This window comes from Heloderma suspectum, chromosome 7 (genome assembly GCF_057233095.1).
Source record: "Heloderma suspectum isolate Gila_16-S chromosome 7, 16-S_ref, whole genome shotgun sequence".
Classification (NCBI taxonomy): Eukaryota; Metazoa; Chordata; class Lepidosauria; order Squamata; family Helodermatidae; genus Heloderma; species Heloderma suspectum.
The window spans coordinates 77,962,757-77,983,291 of record NC_139464.1 but is presented as its reverse complement, the minus strand read 5'-3'; the positions used below and the strand labels follow the sequence as shown (position 1 = coordinate 77,983,291).

General features: G+C 40.5%; 1 protein-coding gene across 1 annotated transcript in view; it reads left to right on the top strand.

The window, feature by feature from the left end:
* The window catches only part of PDZRN4 (PDZ domain containing ring finger 4), a 337,397-nt gene extending 320,280 nt beyond the window's left edge, over positions 1 to 17,117 (top strand). The window contains exons 8-10 of the mRNA XM_084811898.1: positions 6,135 to 6,236; positions 9,721 to 9,837; positions 14,947 to 17,117. Coding sequence (XP_084668024.1) covers positions 6,135 to 6,236; positions 9,721 to 9,837; positions 14,947 to 16,473 — 1,746 coding nt within the window. The 3' untranslated portion in view covers positions 16,474 to 17,117. The remainder of the gene's footprint in view (positions 1 to 6,134; positions 6,237 to 9,720; positions 9,838 to 14,946) is intronic.
* Positions 17,118 to 20,535: the final 3,418 nt, after the last annotated feature.

Below are 20,535 nucleotides of genomic sequence, written 5' to 3'. Positions count from 1 at the left end.
ATTGGGCTGGAGATCCTGTGGCTAGCACTTTCTGAATCAAAATACTGGTAAATGCTGAATATGGGCATTCTGTCTATGACATGTACAATGCAAGTGATGTGATGACCATGATTATTACTAGTGTGCCTCCATAAACATGGTTGGGGTGGGCGTGGGGACTTGAATGTGTACATTCAGCAGAATGGAATACCAAAGAACCCTGTATTGCCATGTAGAACCTGGCTGTGCATGGGTGCCAGAGATCACACACAGGAAGGAGTATTGCTTCCCGAAGACTCCATTCCATGCTGTACCTAACTATCTCTGGACTGCTTCCCTACACCTAGTTATGCACTAAAGCTACCTATGCAGATTTATTTGTAGTCATCTTATTGTGGTGAATTCTTATCATTTAAACTGCAAAGTGGAATTTAAAAAATGCAAATTTAGCATTGTATACTCTTACATTTTTATAAAGGAGGTCCAGAATCTGCCTTCACTAAGGCCATTCCAAAAGTACAAACTGTTTCACTGGCAGTTCTGCACTGATGCTACATTTGGAGGCCCAGTGGAAAGCCTGAGAGATCTTCTGTAACAGTCAACATAAAAACCGAAGACTGTCGAGCATAGTTTTCCTCAAGTCTTTTTCAAGGTCCAGTAGAGATTTTGAGGGAAAGATATGGCATGGCATTGCACTGCACTGCTCTGCCAATACATGAGAAGTGCTTGAGGGCATTGGAAGTGGGGCAGGCTTGTAATTTATGTTCATGGAAACAACTGTTGTCAAAAATACAAAATCTAACATCCCCCTCTAGTAATGTAGCACTTTCCCTTCCGCTCATTGACCACTGCTCTCCATCAACATGCATTTGAGTGCGCACACAGACTAATTAACAAACTAATTATTCTGTTTATGCATTCTGTGTAGTTTTCATTTACCTGTCCAGTAATACTTGTTGATAACAGCATGATGCTCTTGTACAAAGAACCTTGTAATGGTCAGACACTAATTCAACTTCCATGAGGGCCTGCTGAATGTTACAAGATCAATCTGATTCCATCCCACCAGTCCTTTCATTTCCTCAGGAAACATCTTTGCTGAAAAACAGAGCTTTATTTCTTACTCCACTATCAGCTCTGAGAATCAAGCAAATCTCTGGAATACAATAGGGCCCACAAGCTGCCTGACTAAAATGGCCCTTGCTTTGAAGGAATATAATAAGTTATGGTTCAGTATCAGGGCTTCCTCTAGGATATGTCATTTTATTTTTTGTACGGTGGGGAATGTGAAACATTTTTCCCCCAGTGTATGAATCACATGGGCAAATATATACTCATATCACAGGACCATATTTTGACTTGTTGGTGGAGTGATATGAATTGCAGACAGGGATTGAAAAGTAATGGGCTGTGTAAAAGACCTGTATATTAAACCATCTTTTACAAAGTCAAAAACAGTACAAGTTTTGATATTACAGGCTGTGTACATTTCATGATAAAAGCAAATACCTGCCTCACCCAAATTGTGTTCAAGGAAAAGATGGACTATTCAATCTCAATAGATTATGAAAACTAATCTTATTTGCATATATTTGCTTGTGTGATATAATTTATTTTTCTTCTGCTAATCACAAAGAAGGGCAAGAGGTTATGCCAAACACTGTAGCCACTTGTCTTAATCACTGGAAATCAGTAGAGATGAGCAATCCCTTGGCATTTTTCCTGGCTGACAGTGCAACCACTTGCAACAAATTATGGGATCTGTGATTCTTTCAAGAGCTCCTGCAGTAGCAGAAGACAATGCAAGGTCTATACCTCTCCACTCCATACTCCACTGTCTTCCCTCACTCTTACTGTGAGTGACAGATGGGAAGGGGGGGGCAGAGAGAGAATACTTCCCTTGTGCTTGTTCTTCTTGCACTGCTGTTTCTTGAGCAGGAAAGGGAAGGTGAGAAGTGTTCCTGGGAGCGGTGGAGAAAACCCATGGGAGTGGAGGACTGTCAGAGTCAGGTGTGTGGGAAAGGAAGGCTCTCTAGCTCTGAGAGGAATCTCAGACCCCTTTCACTTTAAACAGGGACCCACTTTGCTGGGTCCAAGTTGGGATCCCTACCATCACCTAGCATCAAGTTTGGCATCACCTTACAGCTTTAGATTTCACTACTTATGTCCACACACAAGCTTATTTTTGAAGTCACAGGGACTAGAAACTTGGGAGGGGGAGTGGTACATGAAAACTGAGATTGTTAGGATGGTGAATTCTGAAACCTGTACCAAATTCTATGTTTTTGTGTGCTTTATGATCATGGAATATAGACAGTCCTGAACACTGTAATAGTGTTCATGTGGAATTAGACTCTTTCCGTGAAATTCCCTTGAGTAAATTACAAACTGGAAATGTTTTGTGATTTCTTTTGATGCCAACATAATCTCTATTGTGGCTTGAAAATTGTACACCCAAAGAAAATATGAGGAAATGTGCTAGAAAAGTCTAAGGTTTGGGACTAATAGCTTTGTGATGTATGAGTTGGAGTCTGACCATTAAGCTCAATGCAGAATGAGTTGTGTATGTTGGTGGGGGGAGGTACCTTTCATAGCGGACAATGTGCTGACTCAATACCCACTGTTATGGATTAGATAACTCAGAGGAATGGGAGCTGACAATTTTATTATACAGGGATTATATTAAATGAATTCTGAAAAAGCAGGATTCTGTAGACCAAGCGAAGCTAAATTCTCAGGATGCAGAACAGCTTCTTTGTGTATTCCCCCCCCCCCCCCAGATCCATTCCGGTTTTCATATGAGCTGTCATTAATACTTGCTATGCTGCTATTCCAGTATAGCAAAACATAGTTGTTACATTTTGACATAGTAATTTTAAAAGTTTACGGCTGCAGTTCACATTCCATTATAGTTATGCTTCTGAAATGCTCCCCATCTAAATTCTTCTCTGGATATTGAAGTTCCAAACTCTTTCTCATGGCTTCACCGGAAGGGAAATGGGGAGGGTGGGAACACATGAACTGGGGGAAGCTAGGTTTTTTCAGTTCTCGCTAAACCAGCCTTCCCCAACCTGGTGCCCTCCAGATGTTTTGGGATATGACTCTCAGCATCCCTGACTACTGTCATGCTGACAGGGGCTTATGGGACCTGAAGTCCAAAATATCTGGAGGGCACCAGTTAGGGAAGTCTCCATGAAATCATTTGTTGTTGTTCAGTCGTTCAGTCGTGTCCGACTCTTCGTGACCCCATGGACCATAGCACATCAGGCCTTCCTGTCCTGCGCTCAATCCCGGAGTGTGCTCAAGTCCATATTCGTTACATCGGTGTTGCTATCTAGCCATCTCATTCTCTGCCATCCCCTTCTCCTTTTGCCTTCAATCTTTCCCAGCATCAGAAGACTTTTCTCTTCGCATTAGTTGGCCAAAATATTTGAGCTTCAGCTTCAGTATCTGTCCTTCCAATGAGCATTCAGGGTTGATTTCTTTTAGGATGGACTGATTTGACCTCCTTGCAGTTCAGGGGACTCGTAAGAGTCTTCTCCAGCACCACAGTTCAAAAGCATCGATTCTTCAGCGCTCAGCCTTCCTTATAGTCCAGCCCTCTCACAGCCATACGTTGCTACTGGGAAAACCATAGCTTTGATTATACGAACCTTTGTCGGCAAGGTGATGTCTCTGCTTCTTACTATGCTGTCTAGGTTTGCCATAGCTTTCCTCCCAAGGAGCAAGCATCTTTTAATTTCATGGCTACAGTCACCGTCTGCGGTGATCTTGGAGCCCAAGAAAATAAAATCTGTCACTGCATCCATTTCTTCCCCTTCTATATGTCAGGAAGTGATGGGGCCAGATGCCATGATTTTAGTTTTTTTAAAGTTGAGTTTCAAACCAGCTTTTGCACTCTCCTCTTTCACCGTCAACAAGAGGCTCTTTAGATCCTCTTCGCTTTCTGCCATTAGGGTGGTATCGTCTGGGTATCTGAGGTTGTTGATAATTCTCCTGGCAGTCTTAATTCCGACCTGTGATTCATCCAACCCGGCATTTGTCATGATGTACTCTGCATATAAATTAAATAAGCGGGGCGACAATATACAGCCTTGTCGTACTCCTTTCCCAATTTTGAACCAATCGGTTGTTCCATGTCCGGTTCTTACTGTTGCTTCTTGACCCTCGTACAGGTTTCTTAGGAGACAGGTAAGGTGGTCTGGTACTCCCATCTCTTTCAGAATTTGCCACAGTTTGTTGTGATCCACACAATCAAAGGCTTTAGCGTAGTCAATGAAGCAGAAGTAGACGTTCTTCTGGAATTCTCTTGCTTTCTCCATGATCCAGTGAATGTTGGCGATTTGATCTCTAGTTCCTCAGCCTCTTCAGAACCCAGCTTGTACTTCCAGTAGTTCTCGGTTCGCATACTGCTGAAGCCTAGCTTGTAGGATTTTGAGCATCACCTTGCTGGCATGTGAAATGAGCGCAATTGTATGGTAGTTTGAACACTCTGACATTGCCCTTCTTTGGCACTGGAATGTAAACTGACCTTTTCCAGTCTTGTGGCCATTGTTGAGTGTTCCAAATTTGTTGGCATATTGACACTTTAACAGCATCATCTTTTAGGATCTTAAGTAGCTCAGCTGGAATACTGTCATCTCCACTAGCTTTGTTGTTAGTAATGCTTTCTAAGGCCCACTTGACTTCACTTTCTAGGATGTCGGGCTTTCTAGAATGTCCACGAAATCATAGTTTAATGTAATGTCCAAACACAGCCAGTTACTTCATCTGTGGTTCATACTCTCGAAATCCATATCTAGCAGGTACTTATTTTTTACATTTTCTTAATTCTAGTGTAGGCACAGAGGACCAAATATGCATTGGGACCCTAGAGTGGAGGATAGTGGCCTTGTATGATCTGGATCAGGCCCCCTGCACCTACTCTGGAGTAAAAAGGGGGGGAGAGATAGCTGCTAGACACAGATTAGTAATGTCTGCCTTGGTTCTCAGACACCTGGAGATGTGAGAGGAGCTATCTAAAATATTCTAGCTACAACTAGTCATATAGTCAGTCACTGCATGTCTGGTAGGATAATTTAAGCCAACACTAAGCTTTCAGGCTTCATTTTCAAATGTCTTCTATGTTGCATGTATGGCTTTCTTTTGCTTTTCTTGCTCTAAGCTGTGGCTATGAATCTGGGCAATAGAAGATGGATGGATTAGATTGGATATGGAAAATGTTGGCTTTGCTCATAAAGATATTAGAACCTTTTGTGGCTATTGTGCACAAAAAAAGAATGATTTGTGTTTCAAAATTGACAGCATTTCTGTATGATATTCTTCTGTTGTCTGTATTTGTTGCCTGTGTCCGCTAAGACTGAGCTAACACTGGCTATTGTTTGGGCATAATTACAGAGGTGCACTTGGATGTTGGGTTGGGGGGTTGTTTGTTTGTTTTTACTTCAACAACATACATTTACATCATAATCTTATGGATGTTTACTCAGAAGTAAGTGGAACTAACTCCCAGGTAAGTTAGTGTAGGATTGTAGGATCCTGTGTAGGATCCTGTGTGTAGGATTGAAGCTTTAGTATGATTTTTGGGCAACATGCACATGCGTACATGCACGTGCGCCGGCACACACACACACACACACACACGCACACACACACACACAGATCAAATGATTAAATGAAACCGCAATCAGCAGTGGCCAGTAAGTATTGCCTGGTGAGAGATAATACTATAGACCTCTAATTGGCTCTCTCTAAGCTTCCAGTATGACTGATTTCAGCTGTAGTATTACCAGTCTTGCTTCCACCAGCACTATTATCTCAGACTGACACTTCCATTACTCTGAACGTAGAAAGATGAACGTCACCTGTCAAGGGCTGGTTAATTGTGTTGCTAGATGTATGTTGCCAGGGCGCAGGTTGGACATTTATGAACATAACTGCTTCCTCTGATGTCCGCCATCCTTCAACGATCGATACGACTCTTACAGTAAACGCATAATTGAGTGAAGGCACTTACCACTGAGGGGGCTGAAGATGAGCCCATTGTGTGAGCTTCATTGTCCATACACTTACCACAAATGAGCTGATATTTGCTCTATATTGTGTGTTGCATTGTGGAAATGGAAACTAATGTGCCACTTTCATTTGTTTTCTAGATAAATGGCCAAGATGTCCAGAACCGGGAGGAGGCGGTGGCATTGCTCTCCAGTGATGAATGCAAGAAAATTGTGTTGCTGGTAGCAAGACCAGAGATGCAGGTTAGTGTAAATAGATGCATTGAGACGGAGGATGGTTTGCAGTGAATGTAGATTCACTGTCATCCATAGATAATGAACAGCTGAAAAATAACAATGCAAAGGTTTGTGTCAAAATGGAGAAAATGAGAATAGATAGCATTGAGAATAGATACCAAACAAAGTTAATGGGAGTCCAGTCACCATTGTACTAGTTGAAGGAGTCTTTGAAATCATATACACCTATAAGTATGTTGCTGATTGCCTACTTCTCATAAGACAGTCAAACTAATGCAAAGAGAAATTTAAAGAAATTGCTCCTATGCAGCACCACATAGCAATCCAAGTCTTACATGTGGAGATACAGTATCCTGTTCATGCAAGACTTAGTGTGAGGCTTATTTTTGCAGATCTGTAGCAAAAATAATGATCTCTTTATTTTTTATATATTACGTTAAAATTATTCTGTAGGTCTGTGAAAAGGTTTCCATATTTTGGCAGACAGAGATATTAGGATATTACTAAAGAAGGAAAGAGAAACATGGAAGAAAAAGCACTACCTGTGCTTCCTTTTATATTCTGTTATATCCTACTACAAAGCAAAAAGGACGTTCTGTTGACACTGTTATATTCATCTGTCATTGGTTCCGGCAAAGTTGGTTATATTGCCATTTGTCTCTCATGTTATTGATCTGATATTTTTCAGGGCTGGCAACTGCACAATCTCTCTAAATAACGTTGAGTAAATGTAATTCAATGTCACCTGGAATCCTTCCTTGACTATAGTAGTTATACAGGATCACAGTTTGAAGCATATATTGCCTTTATAGGCTTTCACATTCTAAATGGCCCTGATAAAAGAAGCTGTACAGAAGGGCAGAAGAAAGCAATTCACCTCAGGTTTATGTAGCTTGGATATGGCTCTTGTAGACTTAGATAACTTTCAGAAACTATAAATGGCTTGCTGAAACATTCTGCTTATAGGCTCTTAAGGGGTTTTATATCAGTGATGCATCCATCTTTCTAGATACAGTTGTACAACAAATAATGAATGCCTGGGGCCTAACATTAGTCTGTTCTTTTCTCTCATGATATTTGGTTCTAATTTGTAACACATTTCTGGACAGCAATGGCTTCCGGGATTCCTTGCTAGGCACAGAAATCATCAAGAAAGTAATGGCACATCCAAACATAGGGTTGGATCCAGACAAGGTTAGTCATGCTTTAGTCCCATTGAAATCAGTTGCCGTTAAATTAGTCATGACTAATTTGTCGCGTTGTTTCAGTAAGACCATAGCAGCACTCGCTTGGTCTGGATCCACCCTGTAGTGTGGTGTGGATCAGAGCTAAGGTAATATACAAATTACACCACACCCTGCGCTGATTATTACTAGTAGGATCTGCATGGCAAGCACAGTTATTGTTGATCCAAGATAGCAATAGTAGCTCTAAACACCTTCAACTGGCTGTACCTGTTCTTTGAAGCACATTTAATTGCAGTTCCTGGTTCAGCAATACCAGTGCTGCTAAGAGTAGCATCTGGAATAATTTTTAGTGTGAACACTAAATTTTTAGTTAGAACAGTGTTCTCTAACCTGGTGCCCACCAGCCAGCATGGCCAATGGTCAGGGATTGTGGGAGTTGCAGTCCAAAACATCTGGAGGGCACCAGGTTGGGGAAGGCTGGGTTAGAGAGTTAGACTAGGACTGGGGAGGCCCAGGTTCAAATCCATGCACAGCCATGAAGCTTGTTGCTGTTTCAGCCTTACTGTACCTCACATGGTTGTTATGAGGATGAAATTGCATGGGGTGGGGGGGCATATGCACTACCTTGAGTTCTTTGGGGGAAAAAATCTGGATATAAATATAATAAATAAAATTTGAGGGTTGTGAGCACAAATTAAAGTTACATTAGGATATGAGATAACATTATACCCAATTGTTGTAATATTAGAGTATGTAAAAAAGCTAGTTTAAAGTAAACATCAGGAGTTAGCTTGGAATCTATTTATGGTAGCCAAAATATTAATAGCCATAAAATGGAGAAATAACAAAGTTAAAAGCTAGTTATTGAAAGTATGGGAAATGCCATAGTTGTGAGCCAGGCAGCAGGAGCACCTGGGGATACAATTATCCCAGTGCTACTGAAACATAATTCAACTGGGTTGCATTGGTAATTCTCACACAAGCAGCTACGTATGTTACGGGGGCGGGGGAGACTTACAATATGCTTCTGGCCAAACCACATGGTTGGTGCTTGCATCCATGACCACTGCAGCGTTGCAGCATCAAGTCCTAACCTTGCAGAAGCAGTTTTTGAGTACTTAACACATTGCTAAGGTGTTATATAAGGTGGGCCTTAGTGATGCTATAGGAAAGTGGCAGAGTTAGTAGTTACAATAGAATGTCACAACTTATTAGTGGCTATTAGTGGCTACTAGTCCTGATGGCTATACACTACCTGTTGTATCAGAGGCAGTATGCCTCTGCATACCAGTTGCTGGGGAATATGAGCAGGACAGCGCTATTGCACTCATGTCCTACTTATGAGTTTCTCGCAGACAGCTGGTTGGCCATTCTGTGAACAGAATGCTGGACTAAATGAACCCTTGGTCTGATCCAGCATGGCTCTTCTTATGTTCTTGTTATTTTCTCCATGATAACTTTATTTACCACAAACTCTATCCTTCCAGCCTATTGATATGAATAATGTCGACATTGGTACTCCTGTTTCCCACCATATCTACAAGTCTCATTAAACATTTGTTTTACTTGGCTTGCTATAGAGAAAAGTTTACTCACAGGCTCAGAACATTTATATGTATTTATGTGTATTCTGGGTTAAATTGCCCAAAATAGGCCTCATTCTGGTTTAGAGAAGTTGGTCTCCAACATATTTTGAAGTCCTGCTCTCCTGAATTTTTTTTATAAAGCATCTCCAAGGAACAGCTGAGAAACAAAACATGCCTTAAAGGCACCTTGTCAATCAATTATTCTTTTGTTGTTGTAATAGTGGCTGTTACTGGAAGTTTACCTGAGAAATCAATAAGACAAATGTGATTGAAATACACGATGGGGATGCTGTTGAGGTTCAGGTTAGAGGTTGTTAAAGAGGAAGAAACCAATTGTCTCATGGCCATATATTATTATCTCTGGCTTCTTTTAAAGCTGCTTCTCTTAGAAGTAAAGAACATGACAGCTCCAGGATTATGCAGTATTTCTTGCATGCTTTTTGAAAGGAAATAATGTTCCGTGCATGCAGTTCCCCTCATTATGAGAGAAAATTGGTGATACTGTTTCAGAAAGGGATAAAAGGACTTAGAGTCCAATTTTTTTTAATGATCCTTTTTTTCTCTCTTCCTTTTTGGAAAGTGAGCTCCAAGACCATGGTATTCCAAAGAGAGTCATTATTATAAAAAGAACGAGTCAGGCATTTTCATTTGGATTTACCTTATTTTAGCATGCATTCCCCACTAACCTAAAGTAATGTACTAATGTATTCTTTACAGATGGAAGAAGGATGGCTGGATGATGAAAGGAATGAATTCTTAGAGGAGTTAAACTTGGAAATGCTGGAAGAACAGCATAATGAAGCAGTGCAGTACACAGGCAATGAAGTGGAGCAGGTAGGCTTGACATAAAATGTAGGGCCTGAAATGTTATTAGGTGCAGGTTTTTAATAAACAGAGAACCAAATGATAAGTTTAGAAATGAAATTCCTAGGCTTCACCAGACCATTGCCACTAAGATGCACACATGGTAAGAAATGAGAAGGGGATATTTGGAATATGAGAATGAAATCTGACAGGGAGAAGGTCAGAATTTTCCTGCATTTTTGCTTTCCTATTACTTTAACACCACATTAATTTGGTTTACCCCTTTCCCTCCCTTCAGAGCAATGCTGTGCCATTTTATAAACAATGTCCTTCTTTATTCAGTATTTGTGCATGCTATCTCTTCAGACCTTAAGCACACGTATTTCCTGATATTTTATTTCAAGAAATGGTAGCTCAGAAGTAAACTGCTTTGTACACAGGGCCAGGATATCATACTTCCATCACGGGCTGAGCAACTTTTAGCTGCTCAGATCTACTTCCTTGACTCAAAGGGTCGCAGTGGAAGCTGCTGTTTGACCAAGTGCCAGCAAGGGAAGACTTGCCCCCACCATGAGCTGAGTGAGTTTTAGCTGTTCAATCCTACTCCATTGCCTTGGAAATCCCCAGTTACAGCTGTTGCTTAATAGGCAGTGGCCAAAGGTTGACACAAGGGAAAGCCAAGGGTGAGAGTAGGAAAAAAAATGAGACAATCTGTATGGACACAAAGTTATTTCTGATCCTGATACTAGACTTGAATGGGATTTTATACTGAGAACTCTTTTAAGCCTCTCTGAGAGCTTCTTAAGGCCATAAAATGAGATAAAAAGTATTTTAAATAAATAAAATAACGTTTCTGAAGCATAGCTGGTGCAGGTACAGTGCTGTGGAAATCTGGGGAAAGGTTACATAGTCTGGGACGGTTTAGCGTAGAAAAAGGGTGAGTATGGGGAGAGATGATAAAAGTGGACAAAATTATGCATAGTGTGGAGAAACCTGGGGCCAACCCATAAAGCTGAGTGGTGGAAGATTCAGGATTTCTTCACACAGCACACAGTTAAGCTGTGGAGTTCACACCAGCACGATGTAGTGATGGGCACCAACTTGGATGGCGTTAAAAGGGGGTTAGTCAAATTTATGAAGAATAAGGCTATCAATGGCTACTAGTCATGGTGGCTATATGCTGCCTCCAGTATCTGAGGCACTGTGGCTCTCAGTACCAGTTGCTAAGGAACATGAGCAGGGTGGTGGGTGCTGTTGCACTCATGTCCTGCTTGTGGGCTTTCCACAGGCAGTCAGTGGGACACTGTGTGAACAGAATAGGCCTCTTAAGTTTTTATCTTTTAATCTTGAAAGACCCTGCAGAGATTCATAAATGCAGTTGTGGGTCTAAGAGAGCAAACCTATGGTCCCAGAGAGGGTGTTCCAGGGGACATAGGTCTGTGCGTATTTTCTCTGCAAGGATATACACAGAGATCTGACCTGGAAGAGGAAAATCTGAGCACAAATCCCCTCTCCCATCCCTTCCAAATCACCATGGAAACCTCTGCTGTGTCTTCCTCTGACTTCAGGAAGTGGGGAAAAGGGGCATGTTGTGGGTGTGCCGGTGGGCAGGGAGGGAAAGGGTGTGGATCCACAGGATGCACAGCCCTCCCAGCTCCTGACCACACCCCCAACTTGGGGAAACATTTAGAGCTTGCCTGAATGGTCCACTTTTGCAAGGAAAGCCCCATGGGGGGCGGGGGGAGCTGAAAAGACTCCGTTCCATGTTCTGCCTGCCAGCAAGAACCCAACAGGGCTTCAGGTAGACTAGGAGCTCCAATATCAGAGTGCTCTAACAGATGTCTTAAGATTGTGCGCTTCCTGAGGCTTATTGTGCAATCAACCTGCCTAAAAGATGGCATTTTATGAGGGGTCCAGACAACAATGTCTACCATTTGTAACCCTCCTGTGTTTTCCAACCACTTCTCTCTTTTTTCTTACCACACACACAAAAAAAAGTGAAAAACAGAATGGTTGCACAATTCCTTTTTATGTGTAGCATGAGGAGGTGCTCGTCTGGGAGCCCCCTGACTCACGTTTTCACACTGGTAATAAATAAAGCAATTTCCCTGAAATCCTCAGCACTTCATCAAGGCACGTTTTCCTCTATCTGGATTGTACCACATGTGTGGCAAACATATTATCTGTATCATTTATCACGAGCTACAATTCTGCTGTATACTCCCACTAACATTCATAATATGGGTTAATTAGTGATATGAAACATTGCAATTTGTGCTCATAATTAAAAATTAATATGACATGTTCTCCATGAAATTGGTTCACTTTGAACAGAGAAAGGAAACAACTGCTTATATACAGTAGTAAGAAATGGCTCATACTGTCACATTCACACAAATGCATGCCAATTAGGTATATTACAGATAAATTAAAGAGGCAGAGGTTAACTTTGGATTACTGTTTATTTCCATTGAATTCCTTGGTATCAGTACTCTGCAGTAGTATAATTACCTGACAATGCCTTGCTCAAAGAGTGATCCCTAACTTGCTCTCTAAGATCAGTTATCATATATCCTAGATTTGTGGGAAAATTCAGATAGCCTGTAGGTTGCTCAGAAGTAGAACAACCATATTCTGTAGATCCAGGTATAGGATTAGCAACACAGAGAAAAATTGCTCTGTGTATATCTGTACAATTGTCTGTGTTTGTCTCTGCCAGATTATAGGAAGTGTGGGTCAGTGCAGTGTGGAATGCACATACTTTAAAAGACAGATAGATATTGACCAAATTATCTGCTTCTGATGTATCAAGTTCTTCCTATAGCTGGCCAATGTTTGCAGTTGTACTAGAATCTATATGATAGATTTCATATGGATTCTTCCATTAAATGGTGACTGCAAAAATCACAATGTAGTAACATCAGCTTTGAATCAAGATGTCTGGAGATTGAGACCAATGTATGATATATGATAATCACTGTTTAATATGAGTTAGGGTTCCCACAAGCTGCTAAAGTGAAGTCCTTGAACTTAAAAAGCAATATATAAAAAGAATTTCACAGAGCGTATGTGGAGTGCATGTCCCAAACATTTGCAGGACAGAGGCAAGGCAAACTTTAGACTCTCCACTTCTCATTTTCAAAACTTTAAAAACAAAAATCTTGCTGAAAATGGGACACCATGAGACAGACCAGCACATACAGAACAACTGCCCGGCTGTGCTAGAGTTCTGGCAAAGGGATGGGAATCTGTCAGACCATCAATCTGACTAATGTGTTGCTGCTGCCTCAATGCAGTGGCTCAGAAATGATCAGGGACACACTTTTGCCAACTCTGATTTCATTTTTAATTTAGTTTACACTCCAACACACTTTAATTGCATTTATTCTAACTGTTGTGACCTATTGCCATCAATTTCTTCTAACAATGATGCATAAAAGACTAGCTGGTGGGCTTCTGCTCTTGAAGGTAATAATGAGGCTTTATATGTATGTCACTAATTTCCACCACCACCACCCTGGTCCATCACTGTCTGTCTAGATAGAGGAAAATAGCAATTACTAACAGAGTAACCTTAAAGAATTTTGTTCCCTGTTACTGGTACACTACATTTCCCGCCATCACATTTTATTATTACAAGCCATTATGCTTAATTGTGTAATTATACATCTTAAAGAAGAAACCACATTTGCCTGGTGCTGTGTGCACTTAGATCTATTGTAAATAGACGATGCGCACTTTGGATGAGAATTGTCTATGGGAAACAGGAAAAAATTGTTTTCAACTCTACTAGTTTAGGGGCGGGGCGGGGGGGGAAGCAAAAGCAGGCACCTCTTCATTGTTCTGAAAACTAATGCTCTTTGCATTCAAGGAGCAATAAATAGGTGCAATTAATAGAACGAAAGTTAAAGGAGATCCACAAAAATGCTTGACATAATGCCCAAAGTAGCTAAAGCATTTTGTTTTAACTATTTCGGAGACTAGAGTTTAACTAAATATTTTCCGAGGGAAAATATGGTGAAACACATATATTAAAATCCCTTTGTGGTTGTCTTTGAAACAGAGAACATTTATTAGCAATTTTCTACAAAATCATTAGGAGAGTAGGAGATGAGAGCAAAAGATAACTTGTGTGCAACACATTATCTGGACTGGCAACCATCACTGACAAATATATCCTCTACAGATTTGGCAGGCAAGCCACTCTGTTGGCCCCCCAGCCTATGACACCCAAGGCAGCTATACAAAATTACTGCCAACTGTGTGCTGCAATTATAGCTAGTATTTGAATTTGACTTGCTTTTCAGCAAAGCTTACCACTGTGCCAGTTTCTACTGGTACAGTGCCAGTGTGAGCACAAATATCTCTTATAGTAGCCCCCAGGGTACAAATAGTATTCCCATTACCATTGCACTTTGCTGTGGATGGCATTCCTAGTACAGTTTGAAACTCAGCAGTAGGGATAGCGTGTTGGTAATACACCAGGTCAATTTCTGTTATGGATGTTGTTGTTTCAGTGTTGCAGACAATTATCTCCTACCTTTCTTACATTTGATTTAAAAACAGTATTTGGCAACTGTATGTGCAAACTCCTGCACAAGCTAGGTGGAGAGGGGGAAATACATAGCATAAACATTCATCCAATGCACATCCAAGTGGAGATGTCTATCAGCACTTTTTTTCATCTCAGTGAGATGTATATTTGAATGTGCATTCTCATCTAAATTAGTGCAGCTAGTCAACCTGCATGAGCAGGCCCATGGTTATAATGCAGTTCCATTTGTGCAACTGCTTTTTCAGGGGGGAAAACAAGATACTCACCTGCATCAAAATTGTTAAGAACTCTGCTAGACACAGGACTGGCCCTACCATAAGGCAAAGTGAGGCAGGTGCCTCAGATGGCAGGTACTAGGGGCTGGCAAAGAAAACATGGCTTGTCTGCCACTTCAGTAAGTCCATAATTGAGCTGGGATTTGACTTCAGTTTTCCCTGGTACAAATTCAGAATCCTTACCTCTGCACACTGTTGATTTCCCTAAGCATGCAGGTGCTTCGAGCAGCTTTTTAAACATAAGAGAAATGAAAGATAATTTCATATAATCTGTAACCTATACTTATTGTGGGCCCTTTGGTTTTACAGCCAAAGAAACATGAAGAAGAAGATGGCACCACAGACACTGCTACCTCATCATCCAATAACAATGAGAAAGATAGTGGAGTGGGCCCCACAGATGAGAGCCAGCGTAATGATGAGAGCTCAGAGCAAGAAAATCCACCAGAGGAACAGAACAACACATCTCTGCAGAGCCAACGGGACCTTGGACAGGGCCAGGATACTTTGGAAAGCATCGAACTCCAGTGCAATAAGATCCCAGTGTCTGGGGAATACATTGAATCTGATTTTGCTGGAACCCAGGAAGAGGACTGTGAAAGGTTTCGCCAACTGTTGGAGCTCAAGTGTAAGATCCGAAATCATGGAGAGTATGACTTGTATTACTCAAGTAGTACAATAGAATGTAACAGAAGGCAAAATGATGGGGTTGAGCATGAACTTCAACTGCTCAATGAGGAACTGAGGAACATTGAGCTTGAGTGTCAGAATATTATGCAGGCTCACCGGCTACAAAAAGTAAAAGATCAGTATGGAGACATTTGGGCCCTACATGGTGGTACATTCAGGAATTATAACACTAGTATAGACCTTCAAGGAGGAAAACTGGATGACATAATAGAGCACCCAGAGAAATCTGATAAAGACAGTTCCAGTGCTTACAATACAGCAGAGAGCTGTAGAAGCACTCCTCTAAATGTAGAGCAATCTCCTGATAGTTCTCTCCAGCGAATGATAACCATCACCAATAGGAAAAACCTCAGGAGTACCATTGTGGCTAATCAGTTGTCTTCAAGACAAAGTAGCAGAGAGACAGCCCCCCAAAAAACCAAAGCTACTGAACACAACAGTTCTGTTGAGGAAAAGGAAACCATTGCAGAAAGCAGCAAATCAACAGAGCAAGAAAAGAAAAGCCCTGAGCATATTCCTTATCTGTCTCCATATCATAGTTCTTCATATAGGTATGGGAATATACCTGCACATGCTAAGCATTATCAAAGCTATATGCAGCTGATACAACAAAAATCTGCAGTGGAGTATGCACAAAGCCAACTCAGCCTAGTGAACATGTGCAAAGATTCACAGAAATGTACAGAGCCCAAGATGGAATGGAAAGTGAAAATAAGGAGTGATGGGACAAGGTATATCACAAAAAGACCAGTAAGAGACAGAATCCTGAAGGAACGTGCCTTAAAGATTAAAGAGGAACGCAGCGGGATGACAACAGATGATGATACAATGAGTGAAATGAAGATGGGTCGTTACTGGAGCAAAGAGGAGCGGAAGCAGCACCTGGTACGAGCCAAGGAACAGAGAAGGCGTCGGGAATTCATGATGCGTAGCAGGTTAGAGTGTCTTAAAGAAAGCCCGCAAAGCGGCAGTGAGGGCAAAAAGGAAATTAACATCATTGAACTCAGTCACAAAAAGATGATGAAAAAGAGGAACAAGAAGATCTTGGACAACTGGATGACTATCCAGGAACTTATGACACATGGTGCTAAATCTCCAGATGACACAAGAGTGCACAATGCTTTTTTATCAGTTACTACTGTATGAATACATCTGTTCTGAAAAAAGTCTTCTACCAGTTTTGGTAGAGTACGATTGCCTCGTTCAAAGTGGCATTTTTATATATTTTGTGACTGTTTATAGTTTTGCCTTTTTTTGTAAGCAAATTACTTGGTAATTTTACATTTGCTTTTCATACAATAGTATTTTCTTTAACTGGTAATTTTGCAGCCTTTCTTTACTCTGCAATATATTCATAATATTCATTTCTATTTAAAAAATAAAAGCAAAACTTTTAAAAGGAAGGAGCCAATTACTTTCATATCTGATTTTATGTACTGAAAATTAAGAACTGGGTCTTTTCCTCTATCTTCCTTTTTTTAATACTTTACTAAAACTACAATGCCAAAACAAAATGCTTTATACCTTATTCTTGCTTACTGGCAGTTTAAATTTTTTAACGTTATATGTTCCATCTGTTCATAAATCACATGCCACATCTCCTCATGAAGCTTAAGAATGGCATTTTGTCCAACAGCACATTGTACAGTACATTTAATTTTTAAATTGCGATTGTCTTTGTTCAAGTAAAGTGTTGGTGAAGAATTCTCCTGTGATATGTAATGGCATTGGTCGTGTAGCTAGGTAATATGTGGTAATTGTGAAGATCAAAGAGAAATAAATTATTTCTTATCTTTAAGAAAATTATCAAGAGCTGCTTTGATTTTAATTTCACTTCCTCTTGTATGCACAATATTTGAGAGCTATGCTTAAAATGTCAAATATGTGAAGTTGTTTATACATATAATGAACGTTTATGTGAATTCTTATTTGCTCACCTTTCTAGATTTTACACAGATGCCCCATAATACTACTGTGATGGGCAGATATCATTTTAAGGCAGGAGGTTTAGAATGCATCCAGTAGTTAGATTGGGGTATGTTTGTTTATCTTGGAAACAATGCTGTAGAAGTAGTAAAAAGCTCATACATACTTTTCAGTATACTTCTTTGGCTCTAATAGAGACCTCATATGTATGTCCATTGTTGTACTTCTGTGAGCGCCTAAGTGGTTTCTCATAATGTCTCAGTCTGAATCTGTGATGAGCCAGTAGAACTGCTCAGACCTTACTGAGCTCTAGATTTTGGTTGTGATGGAAGCAATATACAACATGGCCCTGATCCAAAACTCTGTGTGCATTCTGCCCCAGAAGACTGAATTCAAATGATATATTCAGAACGAAGTTAAGATGGTGAAGGCAGATCAGGCATTCTTATCCCACCAGGCTTTTAGTGTATTTTAAACCTGTTGACTATAAGCTTTAGTTTAACTGTTTTACTCTGGGTTTTTAATGCTCTCTGTTGTTAAGTGCCTTGAGATGTTACTCTCTAAACTGCCTTGGGGTCCCATATTAGGGCCAAAAGGCGGTATAAAAATGTTTTTATAAATAATTAAATGAAGTCCCATTAAACGGATAATCCATTAAATTGAAAAAGAAGGTTTTGGTTGAGAAAAAATAAAGTTGGATCCATACTTTTCCTTCTGCAAATGGAACATTTCCTGGATCTTGGCTTCTTTCCTACAGAAGAGGCCAAGATCCAGCAGGGGCTTGCTCTTCTCCCTGCAGCATTCCATGCCTCCAAACCTCCAGAGCATCTTTTCAGAGAGCACAGAGGAATGCGGGGAGGAAAAGGAACTGGAAAAAATCAGTTTCTCCTCCTTGCCTCTTTCTTCCAATAGGAATGTACCATGAGTGGAGTTCTGTTCACAGGAAGTCTGGATCCAACTCATAATCATTTCATAATTCACCATGGCTAAAAACCTACAGACACTTTCATGTTGAACTCAATGGGGCTTCTGAGTAGACATGTCGAAGATTGCACTGTGAAAGTAGTAAATTAGGGCGTTGGGTGGAAAAGGAATTGTTGTTGTTGTTCAGTCGTTCAGTCGTGTCCGACTCTTCGTGACCCCATGGACCATAGCATGCCAGGCCTTCCTGTCCTGCGCTCTCTCCCGGAGCGTGCTCAAGTTCATATTCATTGCGCATCGCTGATGCTATCTAGCCATCTCATCCTCTGCCATCCCCTTCTCCTTTTGCCTTCAGTCTTTCCCAGCATCAGAGTCTTTTCCAGGGAGTTTTCTCTTCGCATTAGGTGGCCAAAATATTTGAGCTTCAGCTTCAGTATCTGTCCTTCCAAGGAGCACTCCGGGTTGATTTCCTTTAGGATGGACTGATTTGACCTCCTTGCAGTCCAGGGGACTCGTAAGAGTCTTCTCCGGCACCACAGTTCGAAAGCATCGATTCTTCGGCGCTCAGCCTTCCGTATAGTCCAGCTCTCACAGCCATACATTGCTACTGGGAATACGTATTGCCTTATTACAAGTGGAAAGAAGATACAGACTTACATTACAATATCCAGATGTGTCTCCTTACCTATGCCAGCCTTCATGTTTTAAAAATGAGCATCCTGGCAATTCATCAGGACAGAAGGGCTGCTAAATTTCCTCATTGAAAATGAGGCATGAGGGTTATATAGTCTTGAGGACTGCAGCCAAAAGTGATGGATAAAATAAAACTGCTCTGGGCCCTGGTTTGTTTCCTTACGTACTCATAGATATGGTCTTTACTCTAGAACAGAAGAAATTTTTAGTAAAATTATGAAAATTCAAAGGTGCCATATTCTGAATCTTTGAACAATTCCTGTCTTTTAAAAAATGTTGATTTTATGAAGACATTGTTAAAATTCACTGCTAGAGTTATTCATATGGAGTCATGCACTAGTTAAACTGACATTATCGGGCTTCTTTAGACATGTGTAGATGTACGCGTAAGAATGCTTTTAAAGTAGACATCTAAAAATGTAAAGTGAAAAACCAGTGATTGAAAACGCAGGAGTACTCATCAGAGAACCGGGACTGGTGGCCACTCCTGTTGAATTGTGCACTCAGAAGGAAATCTGGAATTGGTGTATGAAACACCCCATACAGTTCAAGGATTGAAAACCCTTAATTTATTAGTGGAGAAAAGTGCGGGTGGTGGAAGAGTGGTTAAGCATGATAGCAAAATAATATAATTTCGCGATCATGATTGGCAGATTTAATTTCCAGCCTGAACCAATAACGAGCCAAAAGCAATCAGAATATTAAGGAATAACTGTAGCAAACTTTATCACACCAGGTGAAACTTCATTCTGTAATGTTAGTGAATAACACACAGTCATCAATATGTAATTGAGGAATGTTTTGGAAAATAACACGATATGATTTCCAGTTGAATAACATTTTTCTTCTATCCCTCTCCTGGAAGAAAATTGGTTTTATGTTGCAGAAAATACTTTTATTTTTCCCTGTAAGATCAATGGTAACATGAAATGTGTCATGTCTTTTTTTCTTTTAACACGTTTTCATGCTATAAGTTCAGCATTAAAAATCGACAGCAGTTGCTTGGGCGGGGTGGAATTGTCTTGAAACAAACTGCATAAGAGTAAGACATGTCAATTCTCTGGTCTGCTGATAAAGAATTACTGATGTCTGTGATCGAAACAACAACAAAAAGAATATAAAATATTGAGACAGCACTTTTTAATTTTGAAGCCAACATTCTGATTTTGAAAGTTTAACTCAAAGCATCTACATCTCTGCATCTTCTTAATGAAAACTGCACATAAAATATGCACCTTATCTGCAGCTATGCAAGCCATTATGCAGTCATGTTGTGGTCTTAGCATTGATCAATTTGCTATCCCTGGGAAAAATCCGACATAAATAAATCCTACTTAGAGTGCACCCATTGAAATGAATGGGACTTACATTAGTCATGGCTAACTTAAGTTCCATTCATTTTAATGAGTCTACTCTAGGACTTACACTGGATTTTACCTCTGGTGTTTGGCCATCTGATAGATTTTACAGTGCAATCCTATATATGTCTACTCAAAAGTAAGCCCCATTGAATTCCAGTGAGCATAAGGTTGTACTGTAAGTCTGCAATCATCTACACACTTACCTGGGAATAAGTACCATCAGTAGGATGTAAATAGGATTACATTGTACAATGCAACTCTGTGCATGTTTACTTAGAAGCAATCCCAACTATGTTCAAGAGAGCTT